The sequence below is a fragment of the Actinia tenebrosa genome, unplaced genomic scaffold (assembly GCF_029948245.1).
Source record: "Actinia tenebrosa isolate PJP-AT-01 unplaced genomic scaffold, QUT_ActTen_1.0 PGA_scaffold17__23_contigs__length_9995812, whole genome shotgun sequence".
Taxonomy (NCBI): Eukaryota; Metazoa; Cnidaria; class Anthozoa; order Actiniaria; family Actiniidae; genus Actinia; species Actinia tenebrosa.
Window position 1 is genome coordinate 8,558,001 of NW_028292577.1, and position 20,923 is coordinate 8,578,923.

General features: G+C 36.9%; 4 protein-coding genes and 1 long non-coding RNA gene across 6 annotated transcripts; 1 reads left to right on the forward strand and 4 right to left on the reverse strand.

Annotated features, from left to right (window-relative positions):
• Positions 1 to 878: 878 nt before the first annotated feature.
• Positions 879 to 6,049, reverse strand: LOC148910418 (uncharacterized). 2 transcript variants are annotated; one of them, XM_089031824.1, is made up of 2 exons: positions 5,580 to 6,049; positions 879 to 4,499 (listed from the first exon to the last, which is right to left on the reverse strand). In XM_089031824.1, exon 2 carries the CDS (start codon positions 3,292 to 3,294, stop codon positions 2,377 to 2,379), a length of 918 nt encoding a protein of 305 aa, XP_088887950.1. In that variant the 5' UTR covers positions 3,295 to 4,499; positions 5,580 to 6,049; the 3' UTR covers positions 879 to 2,376. The 2 variants fall into 2 exon arrangements, with proteins under 2 accessions (XP_088887950.1, XP_088887951.1); XM_089031825.1 differs by having other exon boundaries at positions 5,580 to 6,015.
• Positions 6,050 to 6,487: 438 nt separating this feature from the next.
• Positions 6,488 to 8,547, forward strand: LOC148910419 (uncharacterized). The gene is made up of 5 exons (XM_089031823.1): positions 6,488 to 6,862; positions 7,224 to 7,297; positions 7,401 to 7,492; positions 7,832 to 7,941; positions 8,037 to 8,547. Exons 1-5 carry the CDS (start codon positions 6,488 to 6,490, stop codon positions 8,415 to 8,417), a joined length of 1,032 nt encoding a protein of 343 aa, XP_088887949.1. The 3' UTR covers positions 8,418 to 8,547.
• A 1,788-nt stretch (positions 8,548 to 10,335) lies between these two features.
• On the reverse strand, positions 10,336 to 12,090 carry LOC116302195 (PI-actitoxin-Aeq3c). The gene is made up of 3 exons (XM_089031899.1): positions 11,932 to 12,090; positions 10,881 to 11,089; positions 10,336 to 10,438 (listed from the first exon to the last, which is right to left on the reverse strand). Exons 1-3 carry the CDS (start codon positions 11,978 to 11,980, stop codon positions 10,382 to 10,384), a joined length of 315 nt encoding a protein of 104 aa, XP_088888025.1. The 5' UTR covers positions 11,981 to 12,090; the 3' UTR covers positions 10,336 to 10,381.
• Positions 12,091 to 13,112: 1,022 nt separating this feature from the next.
• Positions 13,113 to 15,707, reverse strand: LOC148910420 (PI-actitoxin-Axm2a-like). The gene is made up of 3 exons (XM_089031900.1): positions 15,549 to 15,707; positions 13,722 to 13,946; positions 13,113 to 13,199 (listed from the first exon to the last, which is right to left on the reverse strand). The coding sequence occupies exons 1-2, from the start codon at positions 15,610 to 15,612 to the stop codon at positions 13,723 to 13,725; spliced, it is 288 nt and encodes a 95-aa protein (XP_088888026.1). The 5' UTR covers positions 15,613 to 15,707; the 3' UTR covers positions 13,113 to 13,199; position 13,722.
• A 1,105-nt stretch (positions 15,708 to 16,812) lies between these two features.
• Positions 16,813 to 20,253, reverse strand: LOC116302185 (uncharacterized). The gene is made up of 2 exons (XR_004197831.2): positions 20,054 to 20,253; positions 16,813 to 19,509 (listed from the first exon to the last, which is right to left on the reverse strand). It is a non-coding gene; the product is annotated as an uncharacterized LOC116302185 (long non-coding RNA).
• Between the last annotated feature and the right edge of the window lie 670 nt (positions 20,254 to 20,923).

Below are 20,923 nucleotides of genomic sequence, written 5' to 3' on the forward strand. Positions count from 1 at the left end.
CAGTTTGTCACGAATTATGGTGTCGGTTTTACCATGATATTTTTCCTTTATTCCAAGAGTGATATTTGGCTTGAAGATTCTATTGTGCTGATGTGGTTGTCAATGAAGAGGTTTCTCGAAAATCTAACAAGAATAATCAGAGACAAAAGTGTGCCGTATTGTCATTTAAAAGAGCGGGCAACTTCAAAAGTGTTGATTATCTTGAACAAACGATTATTTACATATGCATGAACTTCATAAACAGAGAATACGTTTGAAAAGCAGTTGCCGGCCTTTGTTTAATTTTTTGTTACACTTTTATTTATTTATTTTTGCTTCAGTTGTTTCTTACTTTCTACCGTTATCGTTTACAATATTTTCTCTGAGTTTTCTCCACTTCAATCCTTCTATCCGCGCTCTTTTCTTTCCCTTCAGTCTTTCATTCCTTTATCTTTTCTCACTCAATCATAACATCATCAAATAACAGGTTTTTCCCTCTCTTTTCTGCTAAAAATTATTCCACTCGTGAAAAATGCACGAAAAAGGGACCTGCTGGTATCCATGGGAACATACAGGAGTTCTCACTCAAAGGTTTATCTTTGAATGCAAAATTCAAACTAATTTATAAGTTCTTTTTCGCTTTATATATTTACGCATTGATTGTCAATTGAAGCAAAAGAAATGTGGAAGATGAGATCAAAGAAAACTCATGCTAAGAATGATGGTTTTTTAAATAATTATTTTCAGAATTTTAAGATCTCCAGATGAAGTTTGGATCGCTCTCGCGCTCTCGCGGTTTTTCTGCCACAAAAACAGCGGTTATTTCTTTGTCTAGAGAGAAATTAATCAATATGGAATTTCCAGGGAGGAGTATATACGTAAGAGGGAACACTCGACGAAATAATGGATTTGGTCATCATATGTCCACTTGGCAAATGTTGTGCAAATATGGTGCTCTATATTTGCCCATACATTTGCCTATGCAGGCAAAGGTCGGGGTAAATTTCTAATAAATTTGCCATTGCTTTGCCATACATCTGAACACATGGGTAAATATGTTATATATTTGCCCTTAGTTTAGACGCATTTACCCAGTGGGGATATATGATAACCGTTTTTGCCCTATATTTGCCCTATTGTCAAATGAAGGGCACATATGAAATCAACTTTGCACTAGGCTTTGCCCCATATTTACCTGGGGAGCAAATACAATACCCCAAACTGAGTATATCCGATGTGAGGTTTCCGTTTCAATTCATTGCAATCAAAACTTTTCAAAACAAATCAATAATTTTTCAACTGAATTATAATGGATGTTGGCTTGTTTTTACGACTTACGAGGGGGGAGTGCATGCAGGTCCATCTCAGTCATATGTGTCAATTTTTTCTCCTAACGCATGACATCAATGTTGCGACCACATTAATTCAATCATTGTTTTGCTTTGATGTCATGAAGGAGAGGTTATATGCGTTGATACACACAGGAAAATACGCGGACGATGTATTTATAATATGCGTAAGTCGTATATGCGTTTTTTCCAGTGACAATAAGAAAACTCATTAACCCATTAACCTCATGAGCTGCATTTCAAACCGCTAACATCTGTAATATTATTTGAAGCATCAATTTTGTTTAGTCTAAACATATGAATTCATCTTTTTTATTGGCAATATATGCAATTTCATTCATAATTATTTTAATTCATCTAATTTTAAAGTCATCAAATAATTCATTCAATTTTCATTTTGACTATCTAGTTACTGATGCACAGTTCAAACAGTTTATTTTTGATAGCTTTGAATATTTTTCCTGGATGATACTTTACTGTCATCTCCATCATCCGTACAATTTACGTTGTAAAGGACAAACAATTAATACTCTTTCTTTGTCAATAACATCGTAAGCAGCAACAAACTGGCTGTGTATCCTTTGTATGGGTATGAATGTAGAGGGCCCTTCCATTTCAAACAAGTTTCTGCACCAAATTTCATGTGGTCTGCCAATCCTGTGTCTTTCTGGATGTCGCTGATACCATCGAACCTTTGCCATACACAATGATTCCTGCTTGCCATCAATTATAATGGTTTGTTTAAGAAAGAAATCGACAACACCGGGGCGCAAGTCAAATGAATCGGTCTCAATACTGCCACTATATTGGCCACACCAACTTGCAAGAATGAAGGAAGAACGTTCCAGTCTAGAGTCAGAGGACCCTAGCTTTGTCCCCGAATATCCAATGGTACTAACTCTCTCAAACGTATCGGTAACACATTCAATGACCGAGTGTTGAGGTAAAATTGTTTCATAAGCTTTAAAGAGATATTCTGTATAGTCATCATCAAGAACATCAATGGATCGAGGTGAAAAACATGAGTATGCATTCATATTGCTCCACTCTAGCAACGTAGTACTTGACCAACTGAAAGATTAAGTGTTGATGGTATTGATGGGATGCTTTCGCCAAGTGTTCCTACTTGTTGTGCCTCCTGAAGAAGTTGAAATACTGGTTGGAAAGTTTCTCGAAATCTCTCTGGTAAAGGGATATCTCTTAGTTCATGCTTTTGGAGAAATTTTCTCATGATTTGTATTTCAACAGATCTATTGTTAGTTCGAAACGCTCCTAAAATCCCATTGAAACGTTCGAAGCTGAAAAGCCAAAATGAATATACAGGCCCGTAATCTAAAATACATTGTTTGAGGTGCAGGTGTAGATGCATGTTTGGCGTAACACGTTCCTTTCCATATCTTTTTTCAAACGATTTACAAAATTCCACTAGGTAATCATGTCCTTCTTGTAGCTCTTCAGTTGTAATAAGTGGAGAGCAAAGGTGAAAGCAGGACAATACGAATAACCTCCACAGCTCCAAATCATCTGTTGGAACGATATTCCAAATGCAGAATACAGAATACAAGAGAGTCCATGTTTTCCACTGATCAGCAGTAAATCCTCCAAACGATGTTGATATCTTTTTCGGGAGACGCCCAATAAATGATGGTGCTTTGACGTCATCTACCTTTTCCTGGATTTTATTCAAATTTTCTTTAGAAACAATTGGCGTTTCAGCATTTAGCCATACATTTTTCATTAAATGTTTTGCTGTCCCTAAAAACAAATTGTGCATAGGATCAACAACATGGTAACGAGTACAATCGAAGTAAGGCAACTGTAAGAGTTCAGAATATCTTGTTCCAGTGGAAGTTTCAATTTGGTTTCGTTCATCAGCGGTTGTTGCATTGAGTATTTTCTGAGCCTCTCTTCGGTGCTCTTCATTTGTCCTTGGTGTATTGTCATCTTCGAAACCTGAAAAATTCATGCTACTAAAATCTCCGGGAAAAAATCTTGTGCACTTTGAGCACCCTCGGTGAGCAGTACATCCTCAGAAGAAACCGCAAACTTTTCTTAGTGCAGGAATGTCACAAGCAATACAAAGGAGGGCAGCTCGAAAACATCTTGCTGTTCTACTCCCATGAGGCCGAACTTGGATGCCTTCGTGCCACAATAAGTTCAATTCGGCTACAAGTGGTTGTAAGTACGTATTGATATTCAATTTGGGCTCGTGTGGACCAGGTATTATCCCAACTATTATTACGTTTTCCTCTTTGTACCTTTCTTTTCTCGGAAGATTTAGGAGGACCATATATATGACTCCAACGCTATAGACACTGTGCTTAAAAGGCTGAAACCAGTCAACATTCAGCATAAAAGCATAATTATTAGGCTGGGCAAGGAAAGGAGTGCTGTTAAAATATTGCCAATCTTTCCACACTTGGCCATCGTAAATATCAACTAAAATATCATCCGGTACATTCCGATTTCTCCAAATCTCACATTTTTGTACAAAGTCTGGTCGCTTAATAAAGTGAGTTAGAGTCTCTCTGATGCTTTTATAACAATAAACTTTACGTGGGTACAATTTCGTCTGTCCATTTTTCAAACGAATTTCCTTAAGCAATTCCGCTCCACAAGGTGTGCGGCGAAACAATTGACGGTGATTCGGAAAAGCAATGTGAGAACATGGTTTAGCAATGACACGCCCGAATCTTGTTGTTATGCAGTCTTGAAAACGGTATAGGGTGTCGCATTTCGGACAAACAACATACTCTGAATGCTTATCTTTAAAAGAAAGATAATTTTTCAAGAGTTTGAAGGAGCTCGGGAAAACCAATACTGCGGTTGGGAAAATGATTGGCGAAAGCTCACACAAAACCTGAAAAATCGCTTTAAAAAAGGCGAGGAGAATATCAATGCCTCGGTCTGGTACAGAAAAGTATGCAGACCAAAAGCACACAAACAAGGCAATCTAGTTAATAAGGGTCACTCGGGAACTTGCTTCGACGGCAACGCTTATTTCTGCACTAGATTGTTCAAAATCTCTTTCTAGGTCTTCGATATCAATATCCCAAGTTTCAACCAATCTCCTTCTTTCATTTCCTCTTATCTCTTCATGGTCAGATTCACTGTCCGACTTGTCATCCCAAAACACTTGATCTTCTTCCTCAAAGTTATATATTCCGTCTCCTTTAAACATAAGCAAATACGATGTATTTTATTCATTCGGCATTGCATAACTGCAACATAGTATAAGATAAAGTCTGAAACCATTATAATACTAGAAAAAAAAATGTCAGTAAAAAAAACCTCATGGGCTAAGGGACCGGTCATTATTTAAGTTGGGGGGGGGGGGGGGGGGGGGGGGGGGGAAGAAAAAATTGGGGGGGGGGGGGGGGCCTGAAATTTTTGCTAGTGAAAAATGGGGGGTCTTGGAATTTAAAAATGACTTTTAGGGAAAATTTTTAAATTTTTTACTACAATCCATGGGGGGTTTTCAATAAACTTGGATGCCTTCAAAGGGGGGGCCTTGAAAATTTTTTGCCTCACTGACAATTTCTCCTCCACCCCCCCCCCCCCCCACTCCCCCCCCCCCCCCTCCAACTTAAATAATGACCGGTCCCTAAATGCATAATTTTGACCCAAATTTTGCTCTGAAAATAAATGATTTCCATTGAAAATAAAATATAAATTTCTAAGTCAGCAAAACAACAATTTATAATTCGTGAAAGAAAAATGATAAATCGAAAATAAAAAACCCAAGAGACATATTAAATAAATTACTTATAATTGTATTTCTCTAACTTGACAAACATGTTTTGCCGGATACCATGCTATCTCAGGATGACCACAGTCATGAATTGATTTGGAGACGAAAATGTACAGCAATATCCATTTGAACATAGTAAATTCTTTTTGGCGTTTTAAATGAGTTATCTCTAGCTATGATTTTATAAACTCTTTGAATGAACCTTTCTGAATGAACACTGAGGTTTTGATGGCAACCATAAGCCGATTACTTAATAATGCACCCTTCTTAAAAGTAACGGTGAAAACGAGGCTAAGATAGAAATAGAAAAGAATCATTTGTACCTCTAACTTAATCTCGCTTCAATAACACTAATGCTTGGTAGTAAATCCAATAGGGGAGCTAGATCATGTGCAAATCAGCCGCTTGTTAAAGATTCAGTCTTTTATCTATATGCAGTTTGACTTTAACATTTAAAGATTATATAATCTAATCATCAAATAAACGTATAACATCAATACCTTTTTGTGAAGTAGCTGGTAAGAATTCGTCACTTGATGGTTGGTTTGTATTTGGCACATCAGAGGAGTCTTGATCAGTTTGGTCCAAAACGTTTATCTCGCTGTAGTCATTAGAAGAAGTGTCGTTCTGGCCGTCAATCTCGTGAGTGAAAATACTATCATTTGAGTCTTCGTCGTCATTCCGCTGTAATTGCCATTGATTTGTTAAAGGATCATAAAATTCTTCTTTGTGACGGCAAAATACTCTGTAATGTAGATCTTCGTTACAATGAAAGCAATGATAACGCTTTGACATCGCAGAAGACATTTTGTTTTCCAGAACTATATAATTAAAAAGACGGTGTGTATCATTGGGATAATTACTCAAAATCCAAGCATTTTGAATGACTAAAAGCCATATTCCAGCGTAATAAAGTTCCACGTCCATCAACCACATGCCATTGGACAAAAGCACGCCGGATCTTTATTACCGCACCCTTTTCCTTAGAGCTGTCACTGTTGGCGGCAGATAATGGTACGATGGTTTTAGAGCTAGAAGCTAATCAAGTTTATTGCAATGATATTTCGTGAATCTAGGCTTTAGAAAAAATTTCATAACTTTATAAAATGGAGCAAATAGCTTTAAGATAATAGATATATTACTTAACATGAATCCTGGATACAACTTCAGCATTTTTATAAGACAGTTATTCCTTTTTTTATTATTAGACTTCATTATATGAACGTATATGTCATCACAAGTCACGTGATACGCCGTGATAGATAGGGGGTAGATTTGTTCAGTGGATGTACTTATTCGTTCATTCGCCTTTTGGTCACAAACAGGTAACAAACTCTGTCGGTCATCTAGTTTCCCGCACATTCTATATCTTTGCTTATAAATTGCGTTCATTCGTCGCGATCAAAAAATGGGAAGAACATCTACACCTTTACCAGGACGCCCAATGCCAATCCATTCTGTTACTGCAACTACCAGTACAAGCAGTAGACATACTGAAAATGGCGCCAATTCTCAAAGGCTTAATATACTTATTCCCTCTGTCCCTGGTGGTAACGAGGATGTGCTAAGAGAACACAGAAATCGCCTATTGCAAGCAACAAGCGAGAATGAGAACGTTGACCCCGACAGCGAAAAAGAAGAAATTTCTTCAAATTTCGAAACGATTGTAAAACAGTTTAAAGAACTGCAAGAACAAAACCGCCAAATACTAGCGGCCTTAAAAGAAAGCCAGCAGAATAAGGACAACAGCAAGACCAAGATTACTGTCTCAAAGGCTGTTGCAGTAAGTAAAGTGGCAATATTTAAAAAAGCAAGCTATTTTTATTGATAATTTTACTGGGAATTCTTGGCGCGAAGAGTAGTTGGTATAATTATGTAGCGGTATAATTTATGCAATACTAAAATTGGCGGGAAACCCGCCATGGCAGTGGTTAATGCTACCAAACTTTACTATTGATTTCCAATAACAAGACACTGAATGATAATGATAATTTCCTTTTTTGTAAAGGAATTGATTTGATTTCGATTTTTTCCCCAATATTATACAATCACAGCCATAAAAATAATGAAAACATTATTACTATGTCTAAGAATAACTTAAGGTACATCTTATGATTTTAATGAATTATATTATGTTATTACAGTCTGAAGTACGCTTGGTAGCAAAGAAATTACGGGACAGGGAAGAAAACCCTCTTATATGGGATTTTACTAAAGCGTAAGTATGAAAATTTAATAAAAATGATATTGTCTGAATCATCCATAGTTACTTTCCATATTAAGTTTCCACTTACCACTCAAATATGGTATTTCCTAATTAGTTTCAGAGATGACGTCAACGAACAGATTAATAACGCAATAAGGGATAGAGTTCTGAATGTTCATAAGGATGTCTCTGCCGTCGAGTTAGAAGGTATTTATGTATTTTATATTACGAAGTGCGAAAGGCCTTATGCACCTATCAAAGTTAACCCGGGGGGGAGGGGTGAGGACAAAGGATGGGGGTGGTGGTCGGGGGGGGGGGGGGAGGGGGTAACGAAATCCTTTTAGAAATATTCAAATGCCGAAGGGAGGGGAAGCAGTTTGAAATAAAATAACATGGGGAAAAAAAAAAAAAAAAAAAAAAAAACGAAACAAAACAAAACAAAGCAAAAACAAATGGATGCTAAAGGAGTAATTGTCGGCCAAATGCCAACATTTCTAACAAATTTTGTCTCAAGTTTTAATATATGGGTACTTGATGTAATTTCAGCTGCCCTTAAAAGTCACTTTCTGACGAGGAGAAAGAGAAACAAAAGAGAGCGTTCAGGGGCCCTTGGAAGGCATCAAAAGATGCAGCGGAAAACACAAAGAAAACAAAATGTGAGTAAACTGAATTTGCAACGATTATGACTTTGTTTAATAAGAAACTTTGACTGACGGTGTTTTTTTTTTTTCTTTTTTCTTTTTTCTTTTAGCTCCTAAAATCCAGATCCAAGGCAGCGGACTTGTCAACCTCGCTATCACCAGGGGACAAAGAGAAAGTCAAGGCAATTATGAAACTGGAGTATATGTCATCAGAGGAGTCGATGTCAGAGGCGGATGACCAGGCTGATGACGATACAGCGGACAGTGGCTCTGATAACGAAGGGGGCCCTACTAAGCAGAGTAAAGTTTTAATAAAACACCCTCTGGCATGGAGAAGCCCCCTAGCTAACCAGTTCATGGAAAGCATGGACCGAAAAGCAAAAAGGAGGCTGTCAGAGCGCAGTCTCACCATGCTTTTGAAGTGGAAAATCGGAGAGCCGTCAAGACGCCCAACGCTATCTGGAGGTCCCGAATGGGCATTGAGAGCCTAAAGGTTTTTATCAAATCAAGGGCACTGGGACACCGAACGTGGTTGGGGTTTCTACGAGTTTTATGAATTAAATCTTGTGTCACTGTTCCTCCGTTCCTTTGGCCTGATTTCTAGGGTTTTCGTTCTTCTTTCGATTATTTGAACATTATACTTGTTTACTTGAAGAAATCCAAAGGTCAATAGGCTTAAATAGCCGCTGCTATACCGTTTGACCTTTGGATTTCTTCAAGTAAACGAGTATAACGTTCAAGTAATCGAAAGAAGAACGAAAACCCTAGAAATCAGGCCAAAGGAACGGAGGAACAGTGACACAAGATTTAATTCATAAAACTCGTAGAAACCCAACCACGTTCGGTGTCCTTAATTAAATTTTTGCAGTTATAAATGAAGTGTACTACTACAGAATATCTAAAAAGAATCGTACATAAGCCAAAGATCGATTGACAACTAAATATATTATGATCTTCTTTCACAAATTCTGTCACAAGATGAATCAAACACCTATAATTAATTTACAGAACTAGCATTTTCAATTAGTTGTAGTTAACAAATTGTTCATAGTTAATCAGTCGTCAAGAAAAGGAAATTCACAATAAAAATTTTTCAGTATGATTTATGTCTTTTTTCCTGCTTCTTAACATAGGTTAGCTATGTTTAAAGTATGAGGTGGTTGTCACGGCATATATCGTTTCTATTTTTTTTGGCCTGCCATAAGTGACAATAGCTGAAGACTGATAACATAGTTAAATTTAGCAAATATGATGAGCATAATTCAACTGAGCAAATATGGCTAAGACGCGCTGGTACATCTAAGGCATTAAGGGGGCATTAATCACATATACGGTCAGAGCATATCGCATGGTATATGTAAGGCATAAATCACATATACGGCCTGGAAAAATACAGGGTATATGTAAGGCATTAATCACATATACGACCTGGGCAAAGACAGGGTATACGTAAGGCATTAATCACATATACGGCCTGGGCAAACACAGGTTATATGTCAGGCATAAATCACATATACGACCTTGGAAAATACAGGGTATATGTAAGGCATGAATCACATATACGGCCTGGGCAAATACAGGGTATATGTAAGGCATAAATCACATATACGGCCTGGGCAAACACAGGGTATATGTAAGGCATAAATCACATATACGGCCTGGGAAAATACAGGGTATATGTAAGGCATAAATCACATATACGGCCTGGGGAAACACAGGGTATATGTAAGGCATGAATCACATATACGACCTGGGCAAAGACAGGGTATATGTAAGGCATTAATCACATATACGGCCTGGGCAAACACAGGGTATATGTAAGGCATAAATCACATATACGGCCTGGGAAAATACAGGGTATATGTAAGGCATGAATCACATATACGGCCTGGGAAAATACAGGGTATATGTAAGGCATGAATCACATATACGACCTGGGAAAATACAGGGTATATGTAAGGCATGAATCACATATACGGCCTGGGGAAACACAGGGTATACGTAAGGCATAAAACACATATACGGGCTGGGCAAATACGTGCACATATCAAATGAGCATTCACATTTACTACCGGGTAAATGTATGGATGATATGATATCTGCTATATATTTGCCGTTTGGGATTTTACTGGGCCATACGGACTTTGCCATCTGTGCCCATGGGATAAATGTGTAGGTACATATCATATACAGTCATTGGGCAAATATTGTCTACTATTAGTCAAATATGATATTTGCCCATATATTTGTCTATATGTTTGCCTACATGACAAATCCATTTTTTCGTCGAGTGGAAATGCTTTGGCTAAGGGCGCTTTGAAACAGCATTTCAACGGTAGAAGTATGGACGTTTTCTGGAACTACTACCCAATCCAGGATTTGTTGCAATTTAGTCTAAACTGAAAAATATTTACAATGACAATTTATTTTATTTTATTTTGTATTTATTCGGTTTTCATTCGATTAATCCTAATCTACACTTTCTGGTGTTTCCTGAGACAGATCGGGCGTCCTGCAAGGAACGAATATAGAGACAACTAGTGTAAGTGTTACTTGTGTGACAAAAATGAAATCAATTTCAAAGAGGTTTGATTTGCAGTATTAGAGTGACGATCGAGAAATAGACAAAAAGGCAGTGAATAGACCTCTGTACCTTAGGCGCATTGAACGTTTTTGTTATTTTTTATCACTTTTATCACCACGTATCATTTCCTAGAGTATTATTTCTTTGTTTATCGTTTGCGCATGAGACTGAAACGTGGTCTCCTCTCCTTTGATTCGAGGGTTTTCTCGACGGGTTTTTCGTAATTAGACATGGCCTGCACTAATAAGCCTAAGGATTTTAAAGGCGCATGTGTGATCCAGATGGTACAAGGCTTAACCAAATCATGAGTGTTCAGAAGATAATACAGACGAACGATTGAGATGAACGAGGTATAATAAGCAAAAATTACCTCTGGCAGCATTTTACAAACATGCTTTTTGCATTCCTCTTCCGTTTGAAAATTATTTGCGTTTGCATCGCAACCACCGTAGGTAAACTCTTCACATTTTTCTGACTTGGAGTTGTAGTAGTAGCTAGGCCAGGCGGCTCGGCATGGACCCACCTTCATCGGTAACAGACAGCCTTCGTTCGCTGGATAGCCAGCGGTCAGGTACAGACCTAGGATAAGAATACTTAGAATAAAGTAAAGCTTAATAATTTAAATAAAGGACTTTTACGTAAGACGGTGACCTTACTGCTAGCGTAGATACTACGTCCCGTTTTTGGTGTCCCTTGGGGAAGGGAAGCAAAAAGACTCTCGTCCCTAGCACCAGGGTCATCCTACCTTTATGTGAACAGTCTCTCATAAAGTAGGGTCATCCTACTGCTAGGGCTACCTCTTGTTTTTGGTGTCCCCTGGGGAAAGAATACAAAAGACTTGTCCCTAGCACCAGGGGCACCTTGCCTTCATGTGAACCGTCTTTCTCAGGTAGGGTCATGTAAATAAACGCGAGAAAAATAAGTTATTCTTGTTAAAAAAAAGCGGGAGAAATAAATAGTTGTGTGACGTTAGGATGTCAGAGAAAAGGAAGAGCCAATTTACCATTTTGAGCTTTCCCAAACCGTGCCACTTTCATTAGTTTATCGCTGCATATTAATAGGAGAACTTTATAGTTTAGAAATTCATGAATTTAATCGTAGGAACTAAATTCGAAAAAAAAAAAACCCAGACATTTTTGGATCCTATTCGAACAGCAATGCAATCAAAAATCGAATTTGACGTAAAATTTTTTAAAACCAAAACCAAACAACTTTTTACTTAAGTTAACTACGCTTCACTGTTAGAGTGCTCACACTAAATCCGTGAAACGAATACTAATTTTTAGCACTAAATAGTGATAATTAAACAATAGAAAACAAAGGATTCTGTATGAAATAGTACTAATTAGTACTATTTAATGTTCACGGTTTTAGTGCGTGCACTCTAATAAAAGAAAAATATTGTATATGTATATACTCACATGCCGTTATTACCAGCGTAGCAAAGAGCAGTTCTCTCAGGAAAGTCATGATGTATATTGATGCAGGCAGTTTAAACACTGTTAAACACAACTGAGAGTGAACATCTAGCTTTATGCGCTGTCAGTGGACAGATGTCGTCACAGATTTCAGCCGATATTCCCCGTTCGATATATCCGTCCAGTTAAAAAGAATACGTAAAAAAGAGGAAAATCTTACATGGAAAACAAAGAAAATTGGCGGTTTTCACAAACAAGTGGCAGTGATATAAAGCGACCGAGAGAGAGAGAGAGAAAACAACAACAACGACAAAGAAATATGCTGTAAAAATCTTTTGTCAGGAAAACATTCATGTTGTTAAGTAGGTAATGAAGACGTTTTAGCTTTTTTTCAACTCGTTTTCATGAAAAACGGAGGAAAAATATGGAAAACAAAACAAAACTGTGAGAACCGTGACTGATATAAACAACTGGTTCCACAAAAGGAAAAAAAATATGCTGTAAATACTTTAATCTGGAAAACATTCGCGTTTTACGTGAATCGGTTTTTATATTAGACTGATGCCATAATTCGGTGTTTTCGCTCTCCTGCGATTCTGGATATCGCTCACACACCTAGTTGAGCGACCACAGTACTAAAAATTAGAATTTGTTTCACGGGTTTAGTGCGAGCACTCTACTACAAACAAAACAAGTCAACGGCTAATATCTAATATCGCCTAATAGATTTCGATAGAATAGTTATCATAACACGTTATATGACTCATTATTCCGTTCGGACAGCACAGTTTTCGTTATCTAAGAAAAACCGACTTTAAGTGTTATCTGTACATATCAGAACCTGATCTCGGTATCAGTATCGCTAATATTGGTCTTCAGAGTAGACTTCGGTTAGGCCTCTCTCTTGATTCGAAGGGTTTTCCTTCCTCCTCAGAACCTAACATGGTATATTCTACTTTGATGAATTAACCGTGCCCTGAATTTGATCAGCCCAGAGGTTGTTTCAGGGTTTGATCTGTGAGTTAGCCATGCCCTGACTTAGATCAGACCAGAGGTTGTTTCTGTGAGTTAGCCGTGCCCTGACTTAGATCTAGCCCAGTGGTCGTTTCAGGGTTCGATCTGTGAGTTAGCGCAGACCAAGGAACTAATAAATATGCAAGTTCAACCAAACCAAACTCTTCATATACGATGACATAATATTTATTTCAAGCATTTTGCATTTATTCAGATCTCCTCGTAATCTAGATTTTCTGATGTCTCCTGAGATGGACCTACAAGGAATATAGACGAATGTGTTACAACAAATGTGACAACAAATGAGATCAACTTTGAAAGAGTTTTGTTCGATCGGTACGTCGTAGTAATAGGCCCCTTGCGTGTGACGTCAAACTAGCTCGATCTGGGGGACAAAACAAAAGTATTCCAATCTCCTGAGAATTGGGATTGCACTACTGCACGTCCTCGTTCGCGTGCTTTATCACTGCACACAGCACGTGCGCGTGTTTTCTATTTCTTCAACAAACAAAATTCTCAAGGTTCTCCTCATGAGGTGAGCATATCAATGTTGTACATGTACAATAATACACCGTAAATGTGGTCATTGAATTTTTCCTTATTTGTTGTGGTGCAATGTTTTCCCATTCCAGACCACGTGTCAATCTCTTGAGAATGAGATTCTTTGTGTGAGTTGTATCCATATTCATGTGCAACCGTTAAAAAAATGATACTCTGGTCTGAAATGGGAAAAAAATCCGAAGGTAAAGAGGTCTATTATGACAATAAGCAAACTTTACCTCAGGCAGCATGACATGCTTTTTTGCATTCCTCTTCTGTTTGAAAATTATTCGCGTTTCCATCGCAACCACCGTAGGTAAACTCTTCGCACTTTCCTGAATTGGAGTTGTAGTAGAATCTAGGTATGGCAGCTCGGCATGAACCCACAACCTTCGGTAACAGACAGTCCTTGTTCGCCGGAGCGCCAGCGGTCTTTGACAGGGAAAAACCTAGGACGAGGATAACTAGAGTAAAATAAATTTTCTTTGTCATTCAAAGATTTGACCTTCCCCCTCCCCCTCCCCCTCCCCCTCCCCCTCCCCCTCCCCCTCCCCCTCCCCCTCCCCCATCTGCCATATGTACATTATCTTATGAACACAGCCTAATGTAGTGTGACCCTATACTGGTAATAGCCTCAAATAGACGTGTCAGTCTAACGTTTGATGGCTAGCGATGCAATCACGTATGTTTTCTGGGTTAGACTCTTTATAACATGCTAAACAATTAAACTAGGTTGAGAATAGGCTTCAGGAACATCTAACAAGACAATTAACACGATAATTAATATTAGAGAAATTCAATTCAGTTCAGTTTATTCCATATTTGACTGTCACGAATTGCAAATGAGATACAACCTCTAAAATAACATACCACTTCTAAAGTTAAAAATCATTTTGTTTATTAACATAATCATGACTAAAAAACATGAAAATACATGAACTACCGATGGTTTGGATCATTTAATTTATCAGCTCCTTCGAGAACTAATTGCAAAGTAAATTTGACGGGCTAAATCAAATAAATATTAAATTTCCTCGTAAATTTGAATTGGATTTTCTACTAAATCTCAGATCTAATTTCAGTTCTCAATAATATCTTATAATTTCAGAAATATATTTTTTCCTTTTCTTTTCAAAGATTTTTAAGCGACTTGAAGTTGTGAAAGGCTCATTGGCTCTTTTCTTCAGTCGTTTCATGCAAGGCTCGTAATTTACCTTTACGCATGTTCTTTAAATATTTTTGAGGATATGTTTCTTTCTTTTTACTCCTTTTACGACCTTTTACCAAGAGAATATTCTCTTGCTTTTACTTAGCTCCGACACTCAATGATCCTGACTTGAAAAGAAAAGAAAAAAACAACCCAAATTTTTCCCTAATAAATTTTATAAATAAAAAGGCAATGTATGATATTTATTTCTATTCAATTTCTTTTGGCAAGTGACAATAGATGCTGAATCATAGGATTGAAAAAATACATGTTTTTTCATTATTTTCTGTTAGTTACGACAATCAGTATACTACAATTTAATTTTTCAAGCAATAAAGAAAGAAAGAAAGAAAGAAAGAAAAAAAAAAGAAAAAAGAACAAAAAATTACAGTTAAATTGGCCCAGGAGCTAATTATTCGTCTGATAGTCTAATGGCTGAGCAATATATTATTATTTATCCAGATTCGACAAAAGAGCGAATCGAAAATATCGACCTACGTATGAATCAGGCGAAGGAAGTGTTATATCGAGTAAACGCTTCATTTCACTAGGCTTTTTACTCTATATTCGATCCATTAAACTAGTATTAATTATTATATATATGAATATACATTGTTCTGTTATCATGATTTTAAAATCACAACAGTCCTTCTCAGTAAGATGTTGATGAATAACGCTAGACGGTGAAAATGAAATGTTTTTCTTAAGTAAAAGGAGAAAATACTAGATATTTTGAACTATACGAAACTTTTGAACTGTCGATAAAGATATATTAAAAAGTACTCGTCATTTGATACGCAATACTAAGACTTTAAACGATTAAGTTTGATCGCTAATATCGAGAAGTTTTACTACTTACATGCACAGAAGAGAGCACCCAGGAGAATAGCGGTCTTAACGTTAATCCCGTTGCTTTTCTGCATCGTCGAGTCCAACGAGGAACTCAAATCGCAAAATTAAATTTCTTAAAATCAGAAAAAGCTAAAGAAAACTGAGGCGAAAAATGGACTCGACTGTCACTCTTACTAAATAGGCCAATCACAAGCATGACACTTTGATGGCTTTCTCTTTTGATTTTTCGAAACAATAAAACATCTGATTCAACGAGGCCAGTTGAGTTGACAGAACTTAAGACACTAAAATTACCAAAAGTGATTTTTTGTTTATACAGGTTTACGGTTGAGAAGAAAGCAAATAATGGGAAATTTCAATGAGTTTTTCCCTACAACTTGGATGAAAATTACTCGTTTTTGTCCTCATTTTTAACAAAAAGTTTTCTTAAAAAGCAATTGGACTCGAGATTTTTAAGCACCTATCGAGAGATCTAGGATTGTAACTCTTAAAACAGCATTTTATTTTTTTGTTTTTTTCGGCGAGTGTCATTTGTTGTTAATGAGTTTGTAGTTACTGTTTAGATTTCATCAACAGTTGCCTATAAAACACACACAGAATGCCACAAATATGACTGACTGATTCGATTCTAGTGAAGTGATGGCGAAAGTCCTAGACTGGTAGGTCCATTAGTCCGCGACTAACAACTGTAAAAAGAAGTGAATAAACTTAAAGAAAAATGGAAATCCTGCAAGCTGAATTTGTGAATTAATGCTTGAAAATATTTTGGAACGTCAGCATAGGGGATATGTTTTTTAGTTGTTACTTTTAAGAGCAGCCGTTATTCAATATTTTTACGCTTCAAATTTTACTTTTACTTATCATTTTAATTGTGAAGCGCCTACCTTTCAACATTTTAATGCTAATTTGTGCTATATAAATGCAGACTATTATATATATTTAGAGTTATCGATTGTTTTTAATCAATTTGTTTGTAAAATTGATTAGGAACGTGATTAGCCATTGTAGAAAAGCTTATCGTGCTAACACCCTCCCTTCCCTCCCCCCCTGCGAAAGATGGAGGGACTAATTCGTACCTAGAGCCCACGTTCCTCTGGGTCAGCAATGAAAGAAGAGCAAGTTTCTCAACCTCGTCCCCAGGGCCCTCTCGGCCGACTCCAGAACAAAGAGGAGCATGGGCTCTAGGTACGAAAAAATTGAGCTATAGTTACTTTTGTCTCGTGCGCAGTTTATACGGAGAGTTATGGTCACACAAGGATTAATTTTCAAACTTTTGTTTTTAACTTTTTACTTTTGATTTTTCAACTTTATATATTTTTCTAGTCTATAATACAAATGATTTAAATTACGCAAGTTTGTATGTAAATCATAATTATTTACACTTTACACTTCCAAATAACGATTAATATAATCAACTTTACTCTTAGTAGATTAGATGCCTTGTGGTTTGAGATATACTAGAGCTAAACGATAAATTATGCGCACATTTCGCAACAGGGTTTTTATGTACGTAATGTTTAATAAACGAGCAGGAATGTTTTATCGGGTATAAAACACGAGGCGCAGCCGAGTGGTTTTAGACCCGATAAAACACGATCTGCGAGTTTGTTAAACGGCTTAGAAAACTGATGATGTATGTTTTCATATTGTACTGAATACTTTACGAAATGAACCAAGTTTGATAGAGAAAATCCAAGTTAAAGTTTATGCAAATGAAGACGAATCTATATCAGATATAAAATCACCTTCATGGTCATGATTCCTATTGTGCTTCCTTCATGAATTTTCTAAAATTGGTTTAAAAAACCAGGGTAACCTCATTCTGAAGGGCTCGAATTCGAGGCTAAACATGAGAAAAAATCTATTGTTACAGCTAACATCCTAAAAAGTACAGACATGTGTACAAGCATTTTGATTGGATAGACAGATACTTCTAGTACGTCGCCCTTCTTTACCTTGACCGTGTCATGTACCACGATTTTAAGAAGTCTGGTCTTTGCATAACTAGAGAACTAGCCACTTTTTATAAGATATACAATCCAGTATCAATTATTAGAATATGATTATGATAAGTAAACTATCAGAAACAATTCAATGTCGATCACAATCATGTAAAAGTTGGGTTGAAATTTAGATCTTTCTTGAGATGGTAAACAACATTAGATTATAAGATGTTTGTTAAATTTCTTATCAAAAGTAATCCTATGTTGTATACACGATACAGTATGGTTTGGAACTGGCTTAGACGTCTGAGTTGTACGTTGTGAGGTTGAAATTTATCCATAGATTTTCCTTAATTAAACTAGGAAGATTAATAATACATATAAATGCATGTAATTTTGTTCTATACACCCCTTGCAGGACTTAGGAATGCAGCTCAATCTGGGGACAAAACGATAGGTTACAATTCTCAGGATATTGGAATTCTTTCGTTTTGTCCTCCAGATCGAACTGCATTGACGTCACATGCAAGGGGTCTATTTTTAGTCCTAGAAAAGGTGTGGTTGCTGATCCTCATTGGCTTTCAGGATCGGCTTTCATCCAATAAGCTTGCCTAGTTATGGGTTTTCTTTTAATGGGCGTTTCCAGACGTTTTTCGAAGGGGATTCCAAGCATACTTTCAATTTAGTTATATAGGCGATCAAATTTGGAACGATCATAGGGGAGTAAATTGTGTAACCTTACTAGTATATGCCTCTTCTGTTATGCAATGAATATAACGAATCATGTTTTAAATGACATATAAGGCTTCGTGGCTCAAACTTGTCAGTGAATTCAAAGTAAGAAAGGGTGGCGTATCGGCGAGAGCGCTCGTCTCTCCTCCTTCCCGGAAATAAAAATTAGCTTCTAAATTATAATTCGATCTATCGTTAGCCTCATCAAGTCGGTTGCAAAATGAGTTAGGCTTTCCGTGCTCGGAGTGGTGAATCCGTTAGATTTTAGATATTTTGAAGATTAGATCATGTACTGCAACATCAGCACCACTGATCGCCTAAAGAAGACACTGATGCCCACGACTTTAAGGTCAACGTAGTGATACTGTTTTCTTTCATTATTAGTACGACTGAAAAGAACCTCTAGAATCTATTAAAAAAATATTTAGAACCTATTTTCCAGGTTCGTAGTTGTAAAATTACTGGCACAAATACTTCGACTCTACAACAGGGAGTAGTTCCCAAGTGTTATGCACCGAAGTAAGTCTTCTCTTTCCTTTCTCAAACTCCTGGAACCCGAAAACGTATCTCTTTCTATCACATCACAAATAGCATTTCTCCTTGTAGTCAAACGTGGCATTAGTCTGACGTTCGTAACTTTTTCCGTTCTGTTGGTAGAATCTTCGTTTGACTTCGGAATTCCCTCGGACGAAGTTGAACTTGTCTTTCGAGAGGGCTGTCTCTTTGCCCTCGGTTCCACCAAATGTGTCCGAGGCCTCAAGGAATTTTCTGTCGCTGCTAAAAAAACCTCTTCACCAGAAGTACTTTCCGATTCTGCATTAACTAGGAGCCATTGGCCGTCGTCGGTTCGTCCTCGGTCACGATGAACCAAAGCTTTCAATGTTTCCATGTCGTGTATGTACTATCAAAGACAGCGGATTAAGCTGTTACAATTCAAATTTCATCATCCAACTTTCTAGGTGTTTGTGACGGTTTTGTAACTTTTGTGTAACCACTCTTGAAATCAAGTCAGAAATACTGAAAATTTCTTGATTTTCCTTGATATAAATCACTTAGATTAGTCTTGTTTCCCGTCCAGCTTTAATAGTCCATAACTGTTACGTCAGGGATTAATTCATGAGGAAGTCGTGCACTCGTTCTCATCCAGGTCATATATATGCTCACTCCCGTCCTGCACTTTCGATGCTCTGTCAATAAAATTCGTTCCCTAACTTGTACGGATTTCAAAGCCTTTTTTACTCAATTCTTTAAACCGGGAGATTGTTCAGTTTGAGCTCTTCACAAGAAAGAAACCTGCGTGACAAACGAACATACAATTAATTGAACAAATTGCAAGTAATAGATTTATGCACGCGAGTAATCCTTAAATAAACAAGATTTTGTAGGATTTTTAACTCTCAATACTTCAAGCTGTTTAATTAAATTCTATATCTTTGTGGAGTTGAATCTCGTGTCTTTACAGTATCGACAAAGAAATCGGATTTGCAACCAATTAGATAAATCTTTATTGAATGATCGACGATCGATGACTATTAATGTTTCAATCGTTTGTCTTAAAATTATATTTCAGCTCGTAGTTGAATAGCGGAATGCATTTTGAAGTCAACAACTAACTCATTCCTCAAAGGTCACTTCCTTCATCTGAAATCAATATCAAATTTAAAAGATTTTCTGGCGTCCTAAGTGTTCTGGTTAAATAGTTTCGCACACTTTCGACACCTTTAAAAGTTACTTTTCAAAGAGCCATTCTTTACAATCACGCAACTAAATCAACATGTACCCATTCCATCGATTTTCAATCTAGTTCTCACTTTTAAAACAACAATACTCGACCTACCTTGACTTAGAGTTGTACTGACGATGCAAATATCCAAAAAATCTCTTCTCAGTGTGTCTTCTTGTTGTTTCAAACAAGATTATTCTTTGCCCAAATGTTTTAAATTCTTTATATTAAGTCCTTACTCACAATAATGACGGGAAACCTCTTGAATGCTCTGCAATGCGTGACAAAACGTAAAGCTGCTTTGCTAATGCCTATTACGGACTGTCTGACATGTCGCGACCGAATTAAATTACATCAAGACTTTCTGATGGAAAGGGGTCTGAATGTACGAATGTTATGGAGGTTAAATGCATCTTAAAAACAACTTACGGCAATGGACTCTAATAACGGTATGGCTACATTCTTCAAATTTGTAGGTTTTTGTTCATTTTATTAATATTCACATGCCATATCTTGCTCTGTGATCAGTTTTCATAAACATGTCATATTTACATTCAAGTAGCAATAAACTGATAGTGATTCGTTAAACAGTAGTCGATAGTTTGTTTGGTGAAGAGATTGGACATGCAACTTTATAAAACTGTTTTTAAAGACCTTTACAGTAAATGACAAGTGCAGTATGGTGAAAATGTAAAAATGTACACGAAAACCAAGAATTCGACGAGTTAAAGTTGAGATAATATTCTGAAGTCAAAAAGGGTCAATAAAGGCGGGCCAGGGCGAAGAATCCAGCTGCTTTAAATTGCAATGAATGTCGGCCAAGTCTTTGATGGTCATACCACACTAGTCACATAACTAGTTATGGACTTCTGCACAGTACCGTGTATGATAATTTTGCCGCGAAATTTTTCAAGACGGAGTGATTTTGTTTCATGATAATAGGTTCATGTTTCCCGCCGTGAATCAGTCAAATCATCCTATAAT